The sequence below is a fragment of the Capricornis sumatraensis genome, chromosome 16, assembly GCF_032405125.1.
Source record: "Capricornis sumatraensis isolate serow.1 chromosome 16, serow.2, whole genome shotgun sequence".
NCBI lineage: Eukaryota > Metazoa > Chordata > Mammalia > Artiodactyla > Bovidae > Capricornis > Capricornis sumatraensis.
In genome coordinates, this window is record NC_091084.1 from 40,471,514 (window position 1) to 40,495,927 (window position 24,414).

At 41.8% G+C, this 24,414-nt stretch overlaps 1 protein-coding gene across 1 annotated transcript in view; it reads right to left on the minus strand.

Moving 5' to 3' along the window:
* The window catches only part of SPON1 (spondin 1), a 310,921-nt gene that overhangs the window by 107,767 nt on the left and 178,740 nt on the right, over positions 1-24,414 (minus strand). Inside the window, exon 6 of the mRNA XM_068988301.1 lies at positions 23,665-23,813. Within this exon, the coding sequence (XP_068844402.1) occupies positions 23,665-23,813 (149 nt within the window). The remainder of the gene's footprint in view (positions 1-23,664; positions 23,814-24,414) is intronic.

Consider the following 24,414-nt stretch of genomic DNA (forward strand, 5'->3'; position numbering starts at 1 on the left):
AAGGGTTTAAAATTATTGTAAGAGTTTAAATATTTGGAAAAACCAAAACCCAATTCTCAGACTTCCCTGGCGGTCCAGTGGTTAAGAAGCCACCTGCTAATGCAGCGGATACGGGTTTGATTCCTGGTCTAGGAAGATCCCACGTGCCTTGGGGCAACTAAACCCATGCACCACAACTACTGAAGCCCAAGTGCCCTAGGGCCTGTGCTGTGTGACAAGAGAAGCCTGTGCAGCCCAACTAGAGAGCAGCCCCCGCTCACTGCAATGAGATAAAGCTTGCAAGCAGCGAGGAAGACCAAGCACAGCCAATAGTAAGTAAAACTAAAAAAAAAAAAAAAAAATCTTCTCAGTTATAATGACATACTTGGCAAATTTGTCCCTTACATGCGCTTGTTGTTCAGTCACTCAGTTGTGTCTGACTTTTTGCGACTCCATGAGGTGCATCACGCAAGGCTTCCCTCTCCTTCACTATCTCCTGGAGCATGGGGCATCAGTGCACTGGGCACCAATAAATCAGGAAGCAAAACTCCAAGGCAACTAGACTGAGTTCAAATTCAGGAGCAGGTGGTTCCTTTATGTGAATAAGACGCTGGAGACAGAAAAAGGGTGCTTTGATTCACAGGAGACAGACATCAACTCAGAGGAAAGTCTGCCAATCAAAGTACCAGAGCACTATAAGCTCCTTTCACACAGCAGAATTTTGCCAAGACACTCATGCTGAAGGAAGTCACACCTGGTGTAATACTGTATTTTCCAATATAACTAAGGAATGGAAACAAATAGCATATATAATTTATGCAGCAAATATAACTTAAAAGGGAATGTTAAACAACTGCAGGTGAAAAGACATAGAGTTTCTCACTTTAGCACACTAGTATTGACACCAGAAAGTGAGACTTGGTTGCAGACAAAGGATCAAACTGATGTCAGAGACACAGCTTACACTAGCGAGACAAACCCAAATGCTTAAAGAGATTCTGGCTTCACCTCCAACAATACTTGTATCAGACCAATAACCTGCCAAGAACAACTAGAAAAGATGAGTAAGACACAATGAAACAACTTGGTTTAAAGTGCTGGAGAGCTCTCAGTGCAGCCAGGACTTGAAGGCTGAGGTCGGGGAGAGGAGGGAAATGCGCAGAAGTGAGTCAGATATTCCGCGCTGCTTTCCCCCCTCCAGGCACTGGGTGTTTCCTCAGCCATACAAGGCTGAGAGGCTGAGAAACTGAGCAGAACTTTTGGCAATCTTACAGGACTGAAGAGGAAAAATGACTTGAGCCAACATCCTGGAGGGAAAAGGTGGGACAGAGAAGGGAGCCCCCAGTTGGTGCTGCCTTCCTTCTGTGGTAGTTGCTGATTTGTAAGGGTCACAGTATGAAAGCTTGCAAATCTGAGTAGAAGGGAGTAGCTAAGAGGTTGAACAGAGCTTTCAGCAGCCTCATATTTCAAGAAGATTCAACCAGAAGGCATGAGGATCCCCAGGCTTTCAGTTAGGGCCTCAGAAGAGCTACACTCTCAGAGTTGGGGTGAACCATACTAAAGCAGCTCTCGCAAAGGCTGACATTTAGCTCCACAACCGTCCAACTCAAGACGATTAAAGTGATCTGCCCTACTCTAATTGCCTGCTACATGTACAAGTAAACCTGTGAAGGAAGGCAATGTCATCCAGAGTCTCTGCAATTGTTCATACACAATGTCTGACGATCAGTAAAAAGATTATCAGATGTATAAGGAAACGACCAAAGAAAAAAGACAACAGAATACGATCCAGATATTATAGTTCTCAATGCTAGATTTTAACAAAAACATTGATTAATATGTTTCAGAAGCAGAAATTGTAATGGAAAATTTTAGCAACAAACTGAAATTTGTAAAAAGGAATTGAGTGAAAATTCTAGAACTGACAAATATGATAACTGGAATTAAGAACTAACAGGTTTAATGGTTAGCTTAGGCCAGAAGAAGAGAGGATTGGGGATATACAGACTAAAGTCTGGAAGGAGAAGAGATGGAGCATATAAGGAAACAAGTCTAAGAAACATATGAGAAATGATGGCAAAATTTAACATGTATGTATTTGGAGTCCCAGATAAAGGGGAGAGAGAAAGTTTGGGTAGAATCAATCTTTGAAGAAATACTTGTCAGAATTTTCCCAAACTGACAAAAGATATGAAACCATGGATTCAAAAAGTATTATGAAACCCCCAAAGAACAAATTAAATATATACAAACAAAATGACATCTCAGCATATAAGTACTTAAAACCAGAGACAAAGATAAAATCTTAAATATAACCATAGAAAAAGACATATTAACTTCACAGGAGCAAAGTGAGACTGACATCTGACTTCTCAATGAAAGTCAGTGACCGAGGAATCACGTTTTTAAATACCAAAAGAAAAATAACTGCCAACTTAGTTTTTAAAAAGAACCTTTAAAAACAAAGGCATCGAACCTGGACTGGTGATCTGTTTCACGTATGATAATATACATGTTTCAATGCTATTCTCTCAGATAATATTCACATATTATCATATATGAAACAGATCACCAGTCCAGGTTTGATGCATGAGACAGGGTGCTCAGGGCTGATGTACTGGGACAACCCAGAGGGATGAGATGGGGAGGGAGGTGGGAGAGGGGTTCAGGATGGGGAACACATGTACACCCACAGCGGATTCATGTCAATGTATGGCAAAAACCACTACAATATTGTAAAGTAATTAGCCTCCAATTAAAATAAAAAAAAAAACACAAAGGCAAAGGAAAGACATTTCCAGACAAACACAAACTGAGGGAATTCTTGCTTACAAATTCTCTTTAAAAGCAATGCTAACTTTTAATAGTTTTTCTCCTGTATTTGAGATCTAATCTTATTGTATTGTGGTCAGAAAAGATGCTTGGAATGATTTCAATTTTTTTGAATTTACCAAGGCTAGATTTATGGCCCAGGATGTGATTTATCCTGGAGAAGGTTCCGTGTGCGCTTGAGAAAAAGGTGAAATTCATTTTTTGGGGGTGAAATGTCCTATAGATATCAGTTAGGTCTAACTGGTCTATTGTATCATTTAAAGTTTGTGTTTCCTTGTTAATTTTCTGTTTAGCTGATCTATCCATAGGTGTAGTGGGGTATTAAAGTCTCCCACTATTATTGTGTTATTGTTAATTTCCCCTTTCATACTTGTTGGCATTTGTCTTACATATTGCGGTGCTCCTATGTTGGGTGCATATATATTTATAATTGTTATATCTTCTTCTTGGATTGAATAAACAAATGGGACCTAAGTAAACTTAAAAGCTTCTGCACAACAAAGGAAACTCTAAGCAAGGTGAAAAGACAGGTTTCGGAATGGGAGAAAATAATAGCAAATGAAGCAACTGACTAACAACTAATCTTAAAAATATACAAGCAACTCCTGCAGCTCAATTCCAGAAAAATAAACGGCCCAATAAAAAAATGGGCCAAAGAACTAAACAGACATTTCTCCAAAGAAGACATACAGATGGCTAACAAACATATGAAAAGATGCTCAACATCACTCATTACCAGAGAAATGCAAATCAAAACCACAATGAGGTACCATTTCACACCAGTCAGAATGGCTGCGATCCAAAAGTCTACAAGCAATAAATGCTGGAAAGGTTGTGGAGAAAAGGGAACCCTCTTACACTGTTGGTGGGAATGCAAACTAGTACAGCCACTATGGAGAACAGTGTGGAGATTCCTTAAAAAACTGGAAATAGAACTGCCATATGACCCAGCAATCCTACTGCTGGGCATACACACCGAGGAAACCAGAATTGAAAGAGACACATGTACCCCAATGTTCATTGCAGCACTGTTTATAATAGCCAGGACATGGAAGCAACCTAGATGTCCATCAGCAGACGAATGGATAAGAAAGCTGTGGTACATATACACAATGGAGTATTACTCAGCCATTAAAAAGAATACATTTGAATCAGTTCTAATGAGGTGGATGAAACTGGAGCCGATTATACAGAGTGAAGTAAGCCAGAAAGAAAAACACCAATACAGTATACTAAGGCAAATACATGGAATTTAGAAAAATGGTAATGATAACTTTGTATGCAAGACAGCAAAAGAGACACCGATGTATAGAACAGTCTTTTGGACTCTGTGGGAGAGAGAGAGGGTGGGATGATTGGGGAGAATGGCATTGAAACATGTATAATATCATATAAGAAACGAATCACCAGTCCAGGTTTGATGCAGGATACAGGATGGTCAGGGCTGGTGCACTGGGATGACCCAGAGGGATGGTACGGGGAGGGAGGTGGGGGGGGTCAGGATGGGGAACACGTGTATACCCGTGGTGGATTCATGTTGATGTATGGCAAAACCAATACAATATTGTAAAGTAATCAGCCTTCAATTAAAATAAATAATTATTTAAAAAAAGCAGGAAAGGAGGGCGTCTCACAAGAGCTGTGTCTTAGGTAGAAGAACATACCACTGCTAATCATAGCTAGATGGGAAAACTGAGGACCCTGACCCCACTGTTATCCTGCCCCCTGATCTCCCGCTGGTGTGTCCTTTGGAAGATCTCATCCAAAAGCCACAGAACAAGAGAGGCTGGTGATGGAGTCTGAAGGGGTGGGCCTCCTGGAATACAGAGCAGGGAGGAGCTGGGTGGAGGGTAGATCTGGGAAGGGGGTGTGGTCAGAGTCAGAGAACATACATCACAGTAAATACTGTTGTCTTGTCCAGAGAAAAAAAAGCAATGCTAAAGATGAAAAGAAATGGTCCCTGAAGGAAAATGGAAATGTAAAAAGAAATGAAGAGCAGCAGAAAGAGTTAATATGGGGGTGACGCTCAGTGAATATTGACTGTACAAAACAATATGAATTTAGCTTTGCCGTATTAAGTACGTGTAAAATTCATTATTTGGCAATAATAATACTTAAAGTGTCACTGAAGTGAGAAGAATTCAAGTAGTCTAAGGTACTTGCATTGTCCTGGAAGTAGCAAAAGTATATTAGATGCTAACATACTAGACTCCAGTGAGTCAGGATGCACGTTGTAAAGAATGCCAAACTCCTTAGGGGCTGGATAATAAAATAAACCTCTGGTGCAGGCCATACACCCACCCTGAAACAAACACTGCTGCTGTCTTAGGCCCCATTTTGGAGGCTTTGGAGTTCACTTAGTCCCACTTCTTTGCAGTTAGGATTGTACATTCTACGTACTTGATAAATAAACATGAACGCTTATATGCATGTATATTTGCTCAAGTGTGGGGTCACTATAATTGGAAGGGATGAGTTTTAGATGAACAGTAAACCGATTTGAAAAAGAAAACCCTTTGGACGTCGGTATAGCGGAAAACTTCATTTTGAAAGCCCTAATCATGCTTGCACTCATGATCCCAGATCATCAGCCAGATGAGCACACCTTTTATATTTGGAATGATTCTTGAATATATTCTGCAGAGTTCATTACATTTTAAAGAATAATCTTGTACCAGATAACACATACATGCCTGTCAGTGCTTATGGGTTAAATGTATGCATTTATGAAACCTATGGAATACGTAGTACCCCAAGTAAATAATCTCTTCCCTATCCTCCCCTTCCCCCAACAAAAAACCCCAGTAAGAACCTGATGTGTTACTCTGTATTTAGTGGCTATTTTGAAAAAGATTCCAGTTCCCCCAGCACTCCCCCAGAATGCTGCTTTCAAGAGCTGTGGTTCCCAATGAATAGGCTGCTCCAACATACAAGAATCAATGTCCTTTGGGACAGCATTGGCTTGCTAGTTAATAGACATTTGATTTTCTTTACCCATTGATTAATGAAGCAGTTATTTTGCCATTAAATAGGAAGATAATTAAGAACTACTATAACTGGAGCCTACTGGGAATGGGTTGTAGTTTGGAGAACTGGTGGTAGCTGTGGAGACAAAGAGGTAGGAAGGCTGGCTTTGCTTATAGCAGCCTTCCTGGAAGGGAACCTCGGGCTAAAGTGTTCTGCTTAATTCAATAGACACTTATTAAGGTATTATGAGCTGTATGTGAAGCCCTACTGGGGAGAGGAAGGGAGGGCTGTCCAATGCAGAGCCTGGCTCAGCTGGAAGCCTATGCTGTAGTAGTTCTTCCAAAGGCAGCGCCCGCCTGCCCGCCCCCATAATATGAGGCAGGGAAGGGGCCAAAGTGTTATGCAGGGTGTCTGGAAGATCAGAGGAGGCAGAGACAACATGTGCTTGGACCTAGGAAAGGCATCAAAGCAGAGTGGGCTATGTGAGGCTGGGTGGAATTCTGACAGATACAGATGGGGAACAAAAGTCTTAAGTGGATGGAGAAATAACACGAGGAAACGCAAAAACAACAGCAAAAAGGAAAGAACTCAAAATTTCAGTACTCTTGATATTTAGCTGTGTGACCTTGGGCTAGTTACCTAACTTTTCTGGGCTTTGCTTTTCTCGTCTGGAACATGAAATCAATAATAACTACCTCTATAGAGTTGCTATGAAGTTTAACTGAAATAGGTTAGTCTGTCAGGAATCTATCATGCCACCTGGCACAGGGCAGACACTCAGTAAATGGAGGCTCTAAGCCACAAGAGAATGAAAAGTAATAGAAGGACTGAAAGAATCATCTGCCTTCCTTCCTCAAGCCTTCCTCTTCTGAGACAAAGCACTGCTTTTGGGGTTTTCTGCCTAAATGAACTGAGTCCTTGAGCCTTTTCAGGGTGAGCTCTGTGTCTTCTGCACGTGTGCCTTCCTGATTCCCTCAGGGCACAGCCCATAATAGGTGCACAGGAAACCTTTGTGGAAAAAACGAGTGGATGGACGTGTCCATTCTACTCCATCTCCTAACCCTCTCCCATCACTTACAGTTTCATGAAGGTATCACACACCCCTGCACAGCCTGGTGTGCCCTTCCTTTTTCTCTGCCCAGCAAACTCTCTTCATCCCTCAAAATTCAGCTCATGATTTGTGAGGTCCTTCATTCAGGATGGAATTGGACAGAACGGATACTTCCTCCTTAGTACCACTTAGTACACAACTCTACCATAACATGCAGCTTATCAGCTTGTAATTGCTCGCTCTTTCCTCTTGTAAACCTCATTGGCTACGTGGTGTCAAGGGGACATAATGGGATAATGTGGAGGCAGAAACTGAGAAGCCAGCAGAATCTCTTCCATGAGATGGGGCTCCTGTGCTTTCTTTTGTTTGCTTAACTGTGTCTATTCTAAGGAAAAATGGATATGTTTACATAGTTACAGAGCAGCTGGAAGCGTAACATATGACTTTACAATTTCCGTAGCTCAGTGCGTAGACTATGGAGTTTCAGGGACCCTTTGATTCCTTTCCTTCTCTGAAATAAGGACTCTAAGTTTTGCATGGGGTGGACAGCACGTTACTGAGGTGTCTTCCACACTCGGTCTTTTATGCCACATCTGTGCTTCTACAGCCCAGCATGGGGTCTCCCTCAGTGCCTCGTACACAATAGATGTCAATAATTATTTGTTGAATGAATGAATACCCCTGTGCCTGGTCACTTCCCTGCTCAGAAATCCTCAATGGCCACCCTATTCCTACTGGTCTGTTTGTAACCTCAGCAGTGGCAGCCTGGTACTCAAGTTTGCTCATGAAGCAACCCTAACCTCCCTTTACAGGCCGGTTTCCTACTCCCTTATGCCATACATCACTCACTGCAGGCAAGCTGGACACCTGGGTGGTGGCTCTTGGCTCAGCAGAGGGCATCTTTGATGGACTAGGAGAATTTGTTTGTATGGGGAATACCTTCATGATGAGAGAGCTGAAGAACTGAATGGATGGGAGGGACAGCCCACAGATGCTCTGACCAAGAGCGAGAAGTGAACACTTTCTCAAAACAGACCCAAAGATCAGAAGTAGAGGTGGCTGGGGATATAGTTCTCAGGACAGTTACCCAGTTCAGCCAAAGGGCATGAACTGGCTGCATTCCTAACATGCTCAACTCTCAAGTCCATCCTCACGCAAACAAGGCAACAATAAAAATTGCTATCCTGGTGCTGATGGTCCAGCAAGACAAGAAAGGAGCTAATGCTTTTTGAGCATCAAGATTTACTGAGTTTAATGCTGCTCATGAAATCTCAGCTCCCTGAGGCCAGGGAAGGCTCTGCTCTGTGTTTTCCCCATGTGCCTTGGACTTGATTTTTCTGGTCCAAGTTGCACTGTGTTGTAGTCACCTATGTCTGTGTCAATGTTTTGTAGTAACTGTAAATGGAAAGTATTTGTATAAAAATAAAATTAAAATAAATAAATCTATATTAAAAAATATTCCTTCAAGTTGAGTTATGGCTAAAAAAATAAAAAAAAAATCTTTTTAAAGGAGGACAATCATGAGAAAAATAGTAGAAAGACAGAAATAAACATGGTTTACTAAAACAAAACAAAACAAACAAAAAGAGACCTTGAGCTGCTTAAGGACAAGTATTTTCTGAAACATGGTGCTTGACATTGAATGAATGAATGAAGTCTATACAAGATACATACACCTTTTTTACCACTAGATGGCAAATATTCATTGGACAATTTAAACTGTCTCAGACACAGTTTGGTGAAAACTAGGCAAGTTTTTCAGTACATACCACAGGATGAAGTTTTCAGGGCTGTCTATGCCTCCTCTCTTTTAGCAGAGAGAGGAGAAAGTTCTAGAATGGAAGCCAGGTATCCTGGGGCAAGACTCTGTGTTGTCATTGGCATTTGGGCAGGTTACATATATTTTCCAAGCCTCAGTTTTATTATTTTAAAAAAATCTGTGGACTGTGGTAACTTCAGATAAACATTTATTAGCATCTGTGATATTTCAGGCCCTGACACCAGTACTGGAGGTAAAGATGATTCAAAAATACTCCTTGCCTCTAGGACAATGTTTCTCAACTCTAGTAAAAGACCAGTTTATTTTCACTTTTAAAATGTCAAATCCGTTGCAGACTGTATCCACATTCTGATTTTTTAATTATTAGAGCCATTGGATGTTGTTAAATTGCTATTTCTAAATGTTTATTCTTAACTTTGGGGCTTCCCAGGTGGTACAGTGGTAAAGAACCCACCTGCCAATACAGAAGACACAAAAGATATGAGTTTGATCCCTGGGTCAGGAAGATCCCTTGGAGTAGGAAATGGCAACCCACTTCAGTATTCTAGCCTGGAAAATTCCATGGGCAGTGGAGCCTGGCAGGCTATAGTCCATGGGGTTGCAAAGAGTTGGACATAACTGAGCAACTGAGCATAGATTCTTAACTTCTGGATTTAGCACATCGCAAACTGACTGCAAACGTCCTGTGAACAGGCCCTTGTCCACAAGGTATGCACTCAGGAGGGAGGCTCACACCAGCCTCTGCAGGACTCAGGCCTGTGAACGTGGGACAATCCTCAGACAAGGGCCCTTCTTTGCAGGGCATTAAACACTTACAGCACATAGGACCACTATCTGGTAGTTTGGAGGTGAAGGGGGCAGAGACCTGAGATCACTTCTGGAGTCTTTCTGGAGAAAGATCTAGCCAGTCCTCTCTGATCCTTAAGATATGAGGCCCTCCTAGGCCTTGTGGCTGCCAGCACACCAGATGAGGCTTCAGGCACTCTGCTGTCCTTCCCTCACTGCCTGGGCTTCCTGGATCATTCAGTTCGTGGCCTCACCCCTCAGACCTAAGGCTAAGCACCAACTCTGACCTTTGCTTTCTTCCTTGGCCGTGATTCACACTTTTTCTCTGAGTCAACTACTTTTGGCCACCAGGATTATAAATCTTTACCTCTGCCCAGCACAGCCCTTGGGACCATGTCTTCAGTGGGATTTGGGGGCATACTGGTACCACGTGGGCCTGACACTATGAATAGAGTCTAGACGAGCTCTGCTGGTCACCAAGATAAGAGTAATTCACCAAGAACACACAGTGTACTTTCTTATGTGGTGTCTTTTAAATATTCCTAAGCTTCACTGTTTGGCTTATTTATTATTTCAAATACAAAACAATCACTTTCTTGAACAGATATTTTGTACCATGTACCCAAAGACACAGTACAAAATTCTCATCCAACCTATCCTTCCCATCTCCAGGCTCTCAGGTCCCTACCCCAGAGGCAACCGCTATTTATAGTTTCACATGCCCTTCAAAAGATGTGAGGGTATATCCTGTGATACCACAAGCGAAATACACTAGAAATACTCTGTTGCAATCTCTTTTTTAACCAAATGATTTGCCTTGATAATGTTTAATCTCAATTTCTCATTTTTTAAAAACTGGTCCCCTATTAATAGATATTTAAATTTTTCTACTTTTTCTGTTATACACAGTGTTCAGTAAGTAGCATGTGCCTACATGTGAGTATATCTGTGTATATAAGTTTCTGGATAGGAAGTGCGAGGCAGAGAAATGTGCCCTCCACAAAACTGTGCCAATCAGCGCTGCCACGGTTAGCACATTACTGTGTCTGTGTTTTCACACATGTGATTATCGAAAGTCCAATAGATCAAAAATTATAGCTCTGTGGAATAAAGATGCATTTCCATAATCATAAATGAGATGAAACATCTTTTAAAATATTTTAAAACTTATGTGCTTTTTTAAAAACTGGTTTATTGTTCTTTAAAAATTGAACCGTATGCGCTCTTTACACACTAAAGAAATCAGCCCTTTGTTTATTGTATGGACTACAAACATTTCCCACACTTTGTCTTTCACCTTTAAAATCTTTAAATATTTTCCACAATAAAAAACATGCTTGTAGTTTGTCAATCTTTTTGTTTATACCCTCTGAGTTTTGTGACATGCTTGGAAGGGATTTTGCCCTAGATTATAAAATGATTTCATGTTTCTTCTAATGTTTTTATTTTTATTTTTTTTAATTAATTAATTAATTTATTTTAAATTTTAAAATCTTTAATTCTTACATGTGTTCCCAAACATGAACCCTCCTCCCACCTCCCTCCCCATAACATCTCAGTGGGTTCTTCTAATGTTTTTAAATCTTCATTTTAAAATATTTAAATCTTTGATACATTTGGACTTTAGTTTGGTTTAAGGATTGAAGTATGGAGCAAATTGCATTTTTCCATGACTTTCAGTTGTGACAATACCATTTATTAAATAATTCATCTTTTTCTAAGAAACAGAAAATTATATCTTTTCCTTACACTTAATTTAAAATAAATTTGTGTTTTTTGACTTCCTATTATATTTTATTGATTTATTTATGCATGTATTAGTGTCACACAGGTTTATTTAATGTAGTTTTAGAATTTAGCTTTTAATATCTGGTTTGGCTAGTCTTCTCTACTTACTGCCTCTCCCCCACCCCTATCATTGTCTTTCAGACATTTTCTGGTTACTCTTGACTATTTAGTTTTTCATTTCCATAGAATCAGCCTGTTTAATTTAAAAAATTATGTTTTGGGGGAAGCATATTAAATTTATAGGCTAAGTTTGAAGTACTGATCTTTTTGCAATATTCACTTATTAAAGTTTTCTTTGCTTATTTAGATAACATCCTTAACAGGTAACATGTATGTGTACAGACAGTACAAAAGGGCATATAGTGAAATGTGAATACACCTTTCAGATCTGACCCCTACTCTCCCAGTTTGCTCTAGAGATATTGAGTTTCTGACTTGTGTACCTAGAAGTATTCTATGCACATAAAATTCTATATGTGCATATAATCATTTGACTCTAATCCACCTGTGTCTTCCCCAGATGGCAGCCAGCTGGAGACACTCTTCCGTTTTTCCCCACCTCGTAAATATACCAGGGAGCCTTCTCTATCAGTGCATATAGATCTGCCTTGCTCCTTTGAGCAGCTGCATGGTATTTAACTACATAGAAGCAGCCAGAATTTTTAATATGCCACCTATTGATTAAAAAATAGCTTCCTTCCATCTCTTATTTTTATAAACAATGTTGTGGTAAGTATTCTTCCTCACGTACCTTGTGTGAGAATATTTCTGAAGGACAAATTCCTAGATACAGAATTACTATGTCAAGGTATAAAGAAAATGTACACACAATAGTGTAAATACAGTCAACACTACAGAACTATACACTTACAAATGGTTGACATAGTATTATGTTATGTGGGCTTTTTTTTGTCATGATAAGAAAGAAAATGTACAATTTTTGATAGCTATTGCCAAATTGTCTCTAAATCTTGACAATTTATTATTTCCCTGTTTAAATTTGCCTTCTGTTTGCAACATTTTGCCTTCCTAAAAAATAGATTTTTAGGAAGCTAAATAATCTATAAGTTCTGAATAAAACCATCCCCCATTTCTTCCATAGAGAGATTCTCAGAAAAATTTCCAGGGCTTGATGATGCTCTGATGTGAAACTGTGGAAGTCAGGAAATGCTGCTAAGAGCAGGACTCTGCCTCCTTCTAGCAAAGGCAGCCTGTTCCAGTTTTATTAAAGAACAGGGATCACTGAATCACTTTGGCTGCTTGTCCTACTGTGATTTAGATTTGTCGGAAGGCTCAACCAAAAGAAAACAAGAGGTTTCATATGACTGAAGTCCCACCTTTCAAATGATGTTCTAATTTCTGTATCAAGTGTCTGTGACTGGGAATCTTTATTTAGCTTCTTTCCCACCCCCACCCCTAGTACCACTTTATTCCTATCAACCACAAGTGCCCACTTACACACTCCATGGAGTTAAGCCTTGAATGAGGTTGTGAAGGACAAAAGAGGTGTGGATAACAGTATTAATGGAACCCCAATAAAATTAGGCACCTGGGGACTGTGTGCAGCAGAGTAACAACCTAAAGTTTCTACCCAATCTGATTCCGAGAAGGCTGGAAAAGCACTGCAGGTCTTTACTAAATGTATCTTGAGGAGCCAACAGAGGGTTAATTACACCACACAATGTTCTGCAAAGTGCACTGCTAAAAATTCTCTTTAGATGTCTCTTCTCTGAGAAATCAAATTTTCTAAAAGTCTTCTCTGGACCTTTCTTTTTAATCTATATTTCCAATCCGAATGGCAGCTGCTCATATATGTCTCTTCTCACACTTTAAAATTCTAATTCTGTCCCAGCTTATTGGCCTTACTTCTCCCCTCCCTTCTTTTTTCCTGGTCTACTTTCTCTAGCAGCTTTTATTTAGCACAGTTTACCTCTCCTGACAATTGCATTCCCACCCAATGAAATCATAGCATCTTCTTAGAAGATGGGAGGACAAGTGGATTACAAATCCTCCAAATGTATTTATTTTTTTGGTCCTAATACTAAGAGTACAATTGGGTCATACTTCAGGCACTGCATGTGTGTTATTTCATAACCAATATATGGAGTTCATATCAAGATTGCTGTTGTTGTTCAGTCAGTAAGTTGTGACCAACTCTTAGCGACCCCATGGACTGCAGCATACCAGGCTTCCCTGTTCTCTACTGTCTCCTGGAGTTTGCTTAAGTTCATGTTCCAAAATGATTACCATTTTGGAAATGAAAAATCTAAGGCTCATTGAGGTTAGGTGATCTACTCAAGGTCAAAGACTTAGGGAGCATATCTACTTGCCCTGTACTGTTTTCTTGGTTCTTAAGCAGATAAATGCCATGCAGTGTAGGAGTAAATGATCTTGACTGTGCCCTTCATCACCATCACCTTTCTCTGATCTCTATTTCTCCAAATCTTTTATGTTTAGGTCTAGGGATATCCCCAGGTCCCTCCTCAATGGCTGAACCAATCTCTAGACCCAGTATTTCTCATCCAATTGGCTTAGCTCTGAGTCCTAAGGTTCTATTGATCTCTCTCCTTTGTGCTGAGCAGCTGTTCTCTTTAGTACTCCTCCCCGATATCCTTCCCCAAACTTTGGTTCTTGTCTGGGTTTCAGTGACTTGGTCTACTTCTTGCCAATGTACTCCTGCTGTCCTGAAACGTCAATCAATTTACCTTCTACTGCCAATTCCTTTTTTCGTAAAAACTGCCCTACCAACCACCCCTGAATGGAATTATACTCTGTGGTTCTTTACATGGAGGTCCACTGCTGATTAGAGAAGATAGATATCTGATGCAGGAGGCACCCATGCACAGCCTCTCCAATGATCAAACAGTCTTTCTGGTATTTCAACTAAGAGTTACCCAACACCACTCTGGCTATGAAAAGCCAAGGGAGAAAGTTATACAGCCACCATTTGCGGCCATGTGCAGTATAAGTAAGAGGAGATAGCAGATCTATTGAGAAAGGGTAGTAGACGAAATTCACATAGAAGAGCATAGAAAAGACCATGTGACTCTAGGGTGGTGGAGCGGGGTGGGGAGGGGAGGGGAGGGCGTCAGTGGTTCTCTCAGCCTGATGTCTTCTGGTTACAGCTCTCACGAGGCTTTTTTGCACTCAGTACTAACTTATGTTCTCCTGAGTTCTATTTACTCCCTACAATAAACTTTCCTTTGTTCTTGAGTTACTTTTAACAGGTTTCTGTTACTTACAATTAAGAGACTTCACCAAACTCACAGATACAAAGTAGTGGTTACCAGTGGGCAGTGGTGATGGGGCAAAGAAGTGGGGAACGGGAGGTACCAACTATTGTATATTAGATAGGCTCAGGATGTATTGTATAACATGGGGAATAGTGCCAATGTTTTGTAATAGTAAGTGGAAAGTAACCTTTAAAATTGTATGTATAAAAATAGACTTCACTAGGCCACCTCCTTCCTTGGGTTGGGAGCTTTGTCTGCATTTCTAACCCCCAGCAGGTACGGCATAGCAAATGGGAAGAGCTCCTGTTCTGGGCTGCCTTGAGGCCTTGTTCTGGAGGTGGCCTTGAACTAGCTACTATGGGCATCCAGATAAAGCCGTTCCAAGGAAAAAGAACATGTGCATAGGAGTAGAGTTGGAATGAGCTTGGAGTTTTGCTGTGTCTCCTGTTTTATATGAGGGTGTGATTATTGTCCTCAAATAGTACCGGGTCAACTTTGGGACCAAGAGCTAGGGCTATCAGGAGGTAAGATTGTTAGGCAGGGGTGGGAGGGGCAGGCGGGGGCAGGGGATGGCAAAGAAGTGGTATCCTCCTTTCAGGCTGGGGACTGACCTGATGAAAGCGAACCTTTAGAATCATTAACTTTTGTAGCTCCTACAGGGGCTCTTCCCTTTGCTGAAGAGGAAATGGAGACCAAGAATGAAGACATGATGACAGGTAACATTTAGTAAGTGCTTTCTACAGGCCAGGGTCTGCTCCAAGCACTTTACACCCATCAGCTCCATTAGTCCTCACTGCAACTCAATGAGGTTGGCATATTATCACGCTCATCTCATGGAAGGGGAACCCAAGGCACAGAGGGGCTGAGTAACCTGTGCAGCGTCACACATTAAGTAACACCTGGAACTAGCATTTGTACCCAGGAATCTTGATTCAGAGCTAATGCTTTTAGCTACTATATGGTGCTATTTCTCACAAGCACTAAAAATCATTGGAATTAAATTGTTATAAATAAAAGGTGGTAGTGTGTATGTGTGCATGTGTGTGTGTGTGACTTTTTCAGTCAGGCGAGGTAACATCATGATTCATGGAAAATATCAGAAATCAGGCAGTGGTTCAATTTTAATTAGAGGAAAGTGACCACAAGTTTAGAAAATCAAAAATCAGGAAAAACAAAAGTTTGGTAGGCATCTTTTGTCTCTAATGATTTAAAGAAGATGAGAAAAGAAAATTCTCAGACTCTTTCTACTAGTTCCCAGAGCCTTATAAATTGTTTCAACTTTAAAGAAAAAAGATGTCAGCTTGTTTATTGATTCTTGTGCCATAGGTGGTGTGATAATCCTGGTGGCAGGTTTAAGGAATCTGCCAAAGTGAGGCCTCCTGAAGGTGAAATAATCAATGTCTATGTGAGGGTCCACCATTATCTGACCTCTTACCGTCAGGAAAGCTTCAAATTTAGAGAAATATGAAAGTTGCAGTGTTTTTTCCTAGCATTTTTTTTCATGAGTGGGTGCCCAGTGCATGGCTTTATGCAAGAGGCTGTTGCCAGAGATGCTCCAGGTCTCTGCTCAAAACCTGTCAACCCTCACCTTTAGCAGAAGTGAACATAAATCTTTAAGTTAAAGGGCTGAGATAAGAAAGGAAGCTACAAACAAACCCAGCTGGACCAAAATGGCAGTGAATCAGACTTCCAACAGAGCCTGAGTCTCATTACCAGCTGATTTTTACTATATTTGCATATTAAATAACACAACTGGCAGCCATGACTTGACATCAAGGACCAAAAAAGGATAAAAGGGGATGGCACCCCAATCCCTGGAAAGAGTCCTGCACTTTCTCCAATGGATTAATGCATATGCCTCGCCGTCATTAGCCTCCCTCCTCCTCCCTTTGTCTTATTCTTTAAAATTAAATCCCTTGGCCAGGTGCATGAGAAGTTAACCTGTCAACCTTAGTTCTCACTTCTCCATTCTCTGGCCCCTGAATAAAGCTTGTGCTGTGTGGCTCTCAGCTTACTCGAACCAGAACAACCAGAGTGGAAAACAAGCCCTCCTTGCCAAGGCAGAGAGCTAGTGCCCAACCAGGGCACTAAAGTCCATATGACTTAATTTGTCATTTGTTAATGACTGCCAAAGAATGTTCAAACTACCGCACAATTGCACTCATCTCACGCTAGTAAAGTAACACTCAAAATTCTCCAAGCCAGGCTTCAGCACTATGTGAACCGTGAACTTCCAAATGTTCAAGCTGGATTTAGAAAAGGCAGAGGAACCAGAGATCAAATTGCCAACATCCGTTGGATCATTGAAAAAGCAATGGAGTTCCAGAAAACATCTACTTCTGCTTTATTGACTACGCCAAAGCCTTTGACTGTGTGGATCACAACAAACTATGGAAAATAATTAAAGAGATGAGAATACCAGACCACCTTACCTGCCTCCTGAGAAACCTGTGTGGAGGTCAAAAAGCAACAGTTAGAACTGGATATGGAACAACAGACTGGCTCCAAATAGGAAAAGGAGTACGTCAAGGCTGTACGTTGTCACCCTCTTATTTAACTTCTATGCAGAGTACATCATGAGAAACGCTGGGCTGGAAGAAGCACAAGCTGGAATCAAGATTGCCGGGAGAAATATCAATAACCTCTGATATGCAGGTGACACTACCCTTAAGGCAGAAAGCAAAGATGAACTAAAGAGCCTCTTGATGAAAGTGAAAGTGGAGAGTGAAAAAAGCTGGCTTAAAACTCAACATTCAAAAAATGAAGTTCATGGTACCCAGTACATATTTCATGGCAAATAGATGGGGAAACAATGAAAGCCATGAGAGACTTTATTTTGAGGGGGGCTCCAAAATCACTGCAGATGGTGATTGCAGCCAAGAAATTAAAGATGCTTGCTCCTTGGAAGAAAAGCTAGGACAAACCTAGATAGCATATTAAAAAGCAGAGACATTACTTTGCCAACAAAGGTCTATCTAGTCAAAGTTATGGTTTTTCCAGTAGTCATGTATGGATGTGAGAGTTGGACTATAAAGAAAGCTGAGCACGGAAGAATTGATGCTTTTGAACTGTGGTGTTGGAGAAGCCTCTTGAGAATCCTTTGGACTGCAAGGAGATCAAGCCAGTCAATCCTAAAGGAAATCAGTCCTGAATATTCATTGGAAGAACTGATGCTGAAGCTGAAACTCCAATACTTTGTTCACCTGATGCAAAGAACTGACTTACTGGGAAAGACTCTGATGCTGAGAAAGATTGAAGGCATGGGAAGAAGGGGATGACAGAGGATGAGATGGTTAGATGGCATCACCAACTTGGTGGACATGAATTTGAGCAAGCTCCGGGAGTTGGTGATGGACAGGGAAGCCTGGTGTGCAACAGTCCATGGGATCACAAAGAGTTGGACATGACTGAGCAACTGAACTGAACTAAATGGCTTAATAGGGCTTCCCTTTATGCATCAGCTGTAGAAAAATCTGCCTGCAGTACGGGAGACATGGGTTTGATCCCTGGGTCAGGAAGAATCCCTTGGAGAAGGAGATGGCAACCCACTCGAGTATTCCTGCTTGGAGAATTGCATGGACAGGGGAGCTTGGCTGTCCTGGGGTTGCAAGAATTGGACACCACTTAGCAACTAAACACAACAACAATGACTTAGTAAGACATTTTGGCTTGTGTGTCGGTTCACCAATTCAGATGCTGGCTGAACACCTACTGTATGTGAGACAGTGTATGAAGTGCTGGACATACTTGGTGGACATCAGGAGGCAGGAAAGACTGAGCTGATGCAAAAAGTCTCCTTCCTACTACAAACACATAGACATGTTAGACAAATATAGCAGGTGGAAGTTTCAAAAATACAAAAGGGAGTTTAGAAAAATTCCCTGGATGCCAGAAAGGAGGAGAAAAGTCTAACCCAAAACTGTGAGTGGAGCTGATGCCTGGGACTGGGCCCAGGGTATGGTCCCAGGAGCCAGAGGTTTTAAAATCATGCAGGGCAAGAAGACAGAGGTCTTAAGCTAGTATTAGGTGACGTGTGGCAAGACACCCCTGCCTCAAGCTGGATATTTTGAAGGACTCTCCTTTTTGTGAATGGGGATAACAAAATCCTCTGTCAGTCATTTGGGGAGGTGGCAAGGAAGGTTGCTCTCATCCAGGTCCTTGAATGAAAATTCACCTTCACTAAATAGAAGCCCCAGCCTCTCCCATGTGTTTAAGTGCAGACCACTGGCCTGGCAGTGGGCAACTTGAAGCTGAGAAATGACATCAAAACTGCGGTAGAAAGAAAAAAAAAATACAATCTTCCCTTGAGCGGACAATACAACTTGAGCATAGAGGACTGTCACAGGAAACAAAGAAAAATACCTGCTAAAGATGAGCAAACAATCCAAAGTCAATCAAGGACACTAGCGATGGGGAGAGTGGGCAAGTTCAATTCAAAGGAACATTCGTCCCTAAAACCCTGAGGTGACAGAATAATCGGAGTAAGACAATTAGACATGTTTAAAATGGAAGAGATTGAAAAAAACCATGATGAAGCAACAGAATGAGGAAGAACAGAGCAGAGGGGAAAATCAACAAGTGCCCACCTTCCAGGAACACAGAACATGCTTGGGAGATGGAGAAGGAATGAAGCAGGGACCACCCAGTCTAGGAGAAGGACCACACAGGGAGCTGCAGCTGCTCCAGGAAGGGGCGCCAGACCCAGCCTCCCCAGAGGGAGGGGCCGGGAAACACACGTGTCTAACATGTCTGCAGGGAAAGTGGACCCAGAGAATGGCACATTCAACAGCTGTCACAGTCTAATGTCTTCATTTCCTCAGCTATTGCAGAGATTCCCCTAAAGAATCTAAGTACATTATAAGGAAATAGTAATTTATATATCCACCTCTCCCTCCCAATCTTTGAATCTCTCCAGTGTGGAGACAATGTGTCCTTCATGCACTTGGAGCCACACTCCCCCTCACTCATTCTTCTCTTGCCACACAAGTCTTCTCTCAGTTCTTCCAGGATAATAAGCTCTCTTCTGCTTCTGAGTCTTTGCACTTGCTGTGGTTACCGTCTAGAGTGACGTTTTCCCGATGCTTTTCTTTTGGGTCTCAGCTTAATGGGCACCGCTCACAGAGACCTTCCCTGACCATCTTACTAGCAAGGTCCCTCCCTACTAATGTTTTTTTTTTTAATGCCACTCCTTGTTGGTTTCTTTTCTTACCTTAATTTATAATTATTTAACCATTTCCCCCCATTGTTTCCTCCATTAGAATGTAGACTCTCTGAAGGCAGGGAATGATCTCATCGCTGCTGGATTTCCAATACCTGGCACTTATTTAGTAGGTGTTCAGTAAAATTATCAAATGAACTAATCTATGCAGGAAACAATTAACACTATACCCACTCAGAGGATACAGAGATGGAGAACATGGATTTCTGAACTTTGCAGTTTAGTGAAGGAGAGATATCAAACAAGAACTTGCAGTAAATGTGATGGTGGTAATGATGGCGGAGGTACCCCGTGTTGCGGAAGCACTAAGCCAGGGGATAAATTTTGCATAGAATTTGGGAAGGCTTCCAGGAAGAGCAACATTTAAGCTGAGGTCTGAAGTATCAACACTAGTTCACCAGTTGAAAGGGAGCTGGAAGATGTTCTAGACTGACAGAAGGCCCAAATGCAAGAGAGGTATGGCTTTTGGAGAGTATGGAAGAGGTTTTGCACTGGTTCAGCTTAGAGCTGCAGCAAGTAATAAGATGGGGGAGGTAAACAAGGCCAGATCATGGAGGGTTTTCAAGCTATGATAAAGAGTTTGGACTTTTTTCTGGGGTCAATTAGGAGCCATTAAACATTCTAATTGGGAGTGTGGCATAATCCAATGGATATTTTATCAAATGACTGTGGGGAAATATGAATAACAGGAAGAGGGCTGGAGGCAGGGAGATCAGATGGCTAGTGCAACAATTCAGGCAAGAGATGAGATGATTTAAATGGAGCTGTGGTACTGAGGAAGTGACCTGGAGGAATTTAGGAGAGAAGGCGGAAGAAATTGGGATGGGGGCAGAATCAAGGGTGATGCCCAAGTTTCTAGCATGAATAACATGGTGAAGGGAGCACCCTCTTTGGGCCCATACACTTTGTACACATGCCATAGATGTATACTTGATGAAATAAAAATGGTCTTAGTGTAACATTTTCATAATGATGAATATTCATCTGTTCACTTTCAGGTCCTGGGTCTGCCTGCAGATGTGATCTACCATTCCCTACTGCCTCCACCTGTCTTGAGGTTACTCATCTGTGACCTGCCAGGCCAGGCTTCTCTAGGTATTCCTAATCCACTGTCCCCACCAGGACCCACTTGCCTCTGTCTCCTGCTATCTCCTGCCCTTCCCCCACTATCTCTGGCCATAAGTGTCATGAATGCCAAAAACGCTGCTGTAATTTTTCATTAATTTTCTTGGTGTTTTGTAGCTATAGGGACATTAAAATTTATGCTCAATAATATTATTACAGTTTCCCAGTATTAATGGGATTATTATTTTTGTTCATTTGTGTTTGAAAGCCATTAGCATAAGATTTACCTCCAACAATATCTGCTGTGATTTTTAATGCCCTTGAAACTTGCAGCGAGTGATAAGTCTATAATAAGAGAATGCTAGGAAGCATATAAATGTCTTTCTTGGGAAAAGAGACCTTTTTATTTTCATCCTGGTTGGACTCGGGTTCTTTGATATAGCAGTTGGTAGGATATAAGGTATTAAAGGCTGAGACCACTGTGTTAGTTTGTAGATGTGTTCAAACAAGTTCCTGGTTATTCAGGGGACACTTTCATATTCTAGGAGGATTCATATTCTTGTTCCTTTTTTATGTTGTTTCTTACCTGGCTTACAGAAAAATAAATTGTGTGCTTTCAGGGAACAATATTTAGAACCATGAGTTGCTTGAAAGCGAAGGGACCCTGAAATCACTTTATCTGTCTGACTTTTCTAGAAGCTGGGCTGCTGGATGCACTGCTGAGCAGAGCTATGGAAACAGGCTTATTTCAGAGGCTGAAGAGGGGAGTTTCTCTGTGGGGTTAGGAAGGTGGGTAGAGAGGGCCAGTCTCATGAGTGTGTGACCTGTGCAGATTGTTAGGGCCCTGTGCTGTGAAATTCAAGTGCCACCATCTTGAAATTCTGAAGTTTTGAACAAAGGACCTCCCATTTTCACTAGGCCCTGCAAATGATTTATTTGGTACTAATACAGGCTTTGGAGCCAGGTGGACTTGGGTTCAAGTTCTGGAATTCTCTAACTATTGACTGTGACTCCATTATCCTTATCAGAAAAACTGGGGAATTAATATTGTCTTCTCCAACTAGAGGTGAGAGCTAAAAGTCCATGGTTAGCATCCAGAGAACCTGACAGCCCTTAGGATGTGCTCAGTGGGATTTTTAACTTTCATGTGCTGTACCCATAATTAAATATTATTATGACTTAATGTCAGGAACACTGGCCAGCTAGGAGAACCAGACATTGTCTACATGTACAAAAGCTAATCCCAGGTGTGCTGGTCAGGACCACACCAAGCAAAGAACATTTTCCTAAGAGGAGACAGGAGGCAGGAGGTCCATTCATCAGCTGTCAGCCTTCTTACTGCTATGACGCATGACTGACCGTGTTCTCCAGCACAGGGTGGCCTCAGTTTCTCAGAAAACCTGCCTGCTTCCCTTCTATCCAGAAATCCCTCAAGATAGCCAACGAGTGACATGGGCATTATTATGAAGATGCCCTTGATCTTGATCTAATTAATATGCAAACTTTAGTTTCAGCTACTCTTTATAACAAATGGTTTCTCAACATATGACACAACAGACCTTGGAAGGCCATATATTCTATGCTTGAGAATCAGGAGCCCAGACAAGCTATTTCCCCTCCATGACAGCCTAGATGAGGACCAGTATGAAGCCCTCCATGACTTTGCACATGAACGTGGCTGTGCTGTAGCCTAAATGAGCAATACCAGTGACAAGGCATGGCGGCCAGAGTCAGAGAAACACTAATCATTGGTAAGATAAACCTGTGACGAATAGCATACTATCTTGAAATGCTGGCTTAAACAATTTTTTTCTGAAAATGGAGAAAGGCTTTAAATCAAATTAATGAGAAACATAAGCTAATTCCTGGGTGTTTTTGGATGCTGGGCCAAAAGACTTCCTCAGGGGATTATAGCAGGAATCAGGTGGCCTTTGCTGCATTCAGTTTAGGGTCTGTGGGAGCTTGGAGTCCAGATGGTAGACATCAGGGGGAAGGACTGGGGGCCTCAGCTCTGCGTGCCCTGCTGCGCACACACACACCGTGAGACACAGGGCCCCCTGCACTGTCTCAGGAGACGTGGGGCAGGAGCTCAAGCAGGGCAGCAGCCTCACAGTGGCCTGTGCTGGAAACGACCACATTCCCAGCACGCTTGGCTCTTTCCTTCCTCCCCCCTGTACACTTATGAGCAGTGAGATGTGGTTCGCTACCCAGCTGTCTGAGGCCCAAAGGGCTTTTGTGGGTAGTGATGGCCAAAGCTGGACTGTCTCCTCCCCACAGTGCAGCCTGTGAATGGCCTTCAACAAACCACAGCTCTTCTTTCAAGATCCCTCATCAACCTCTTTCTAGTGCTTTTGATGATGGATGATGGTACTTCCCAAAGAATAGAAAAGAATGATAGACTATTTCTCCCTTATCCCTCAGTGGTGTGAAAGGGGTCCTAGATAATACCTGACTCCTGGGCCTGCATGAGATGGTACACTGTATCAATAGATTAAAGATGCTTCAGCTTATAATTATTTTGATTAATTACTGACTATCAAACACCTCAAGACATAGGGGCAAAGACCATCTGTCAATTAACAAATGTTTCTTTTTGGAAATGGTGATTTTAGCTTCATGTGAATGTCACTCCCCCGACCCTCTCAAGAATCAAAGTAACCCACCACATTGACCCTCAGGAGAACAAAGATGTGATATTCCAACAATGAAGCTACAGCAACAGCTTTTAGAACAAGCTCAAGAAACCACAAATGCAGTCAGGGAAGATGCAAGACACAAGACGAACATTTGTGCCTCTGTCTTCAACTGAACATAAGCACTCTGAAACTCAGCAAATAGATTTCACTTCCTACAGTACCAATTTTCAAGCACATTGTCCTATAAGTTTTGAGCCCCTGGGAAAGAAAGCTAAAGGATGCTTGATGGCATGTCTGGGTTTTAGTCATTCTGGGATTATTTTTCTTACCTGTTGTCGAATTTCCTCCTCCATTTTCACTGGAGAGCCCAATTCTGCAACCTGTTTGACGCCTTCACTCGCATACCCTCCATACTCCCATAGCACGTAATTCTTGGAGTGGGATCCGCCGATGATTGCAGACCAGTGATTGGCCCGACCTGGAAAAGCCAATTAGATGCAGGTATCAGTGTGGCTGTGGCTAAAACACAAGTCTCTTCAAGGATGGGGAGGTGTAATTGGACAATGATCCAACCTGTGTTGGCTAAGCACCTGCTCTGTGTTAGGTCCTATGCTATTCTGGGGTGAGTAAGATAGTCCCTGTAAGCAAGTGAGTCTTGGGCATATGCAGACAGCGCAATGGGTACATGTCTATATAAGACACAGAGCTGGCCCAGAATGATGACTCCTGTCTGGAAGAATCTCAGAGAGGAAGAAAGTTGAGAGAAGGTTTAAATGCTGAGCAGAGTTGTAAGACAGAACAGAGAGGAACAACTATTTCTGGTGGACTCAGAAACATTAAGTCACATTGTGTGTTTGGGGAGCCATAAGTGATTTAGCATTGCTGTGTCACAGAGTGTCAAGGGGAGAGTTGGGAAATGAGGCCAGGGAAGTGGGAAGGAGCCTGCCCATGGAGAACCTTGTTCTAAATGCTTCAGGAGTTCAGATGTCATTTTAAAGGGTCTGAAACCATTGAAGTGTTCTGAGCAGGGGAATGACACGATCACATTTGAATTTTAGATAAATCATCCAGATAGCAGT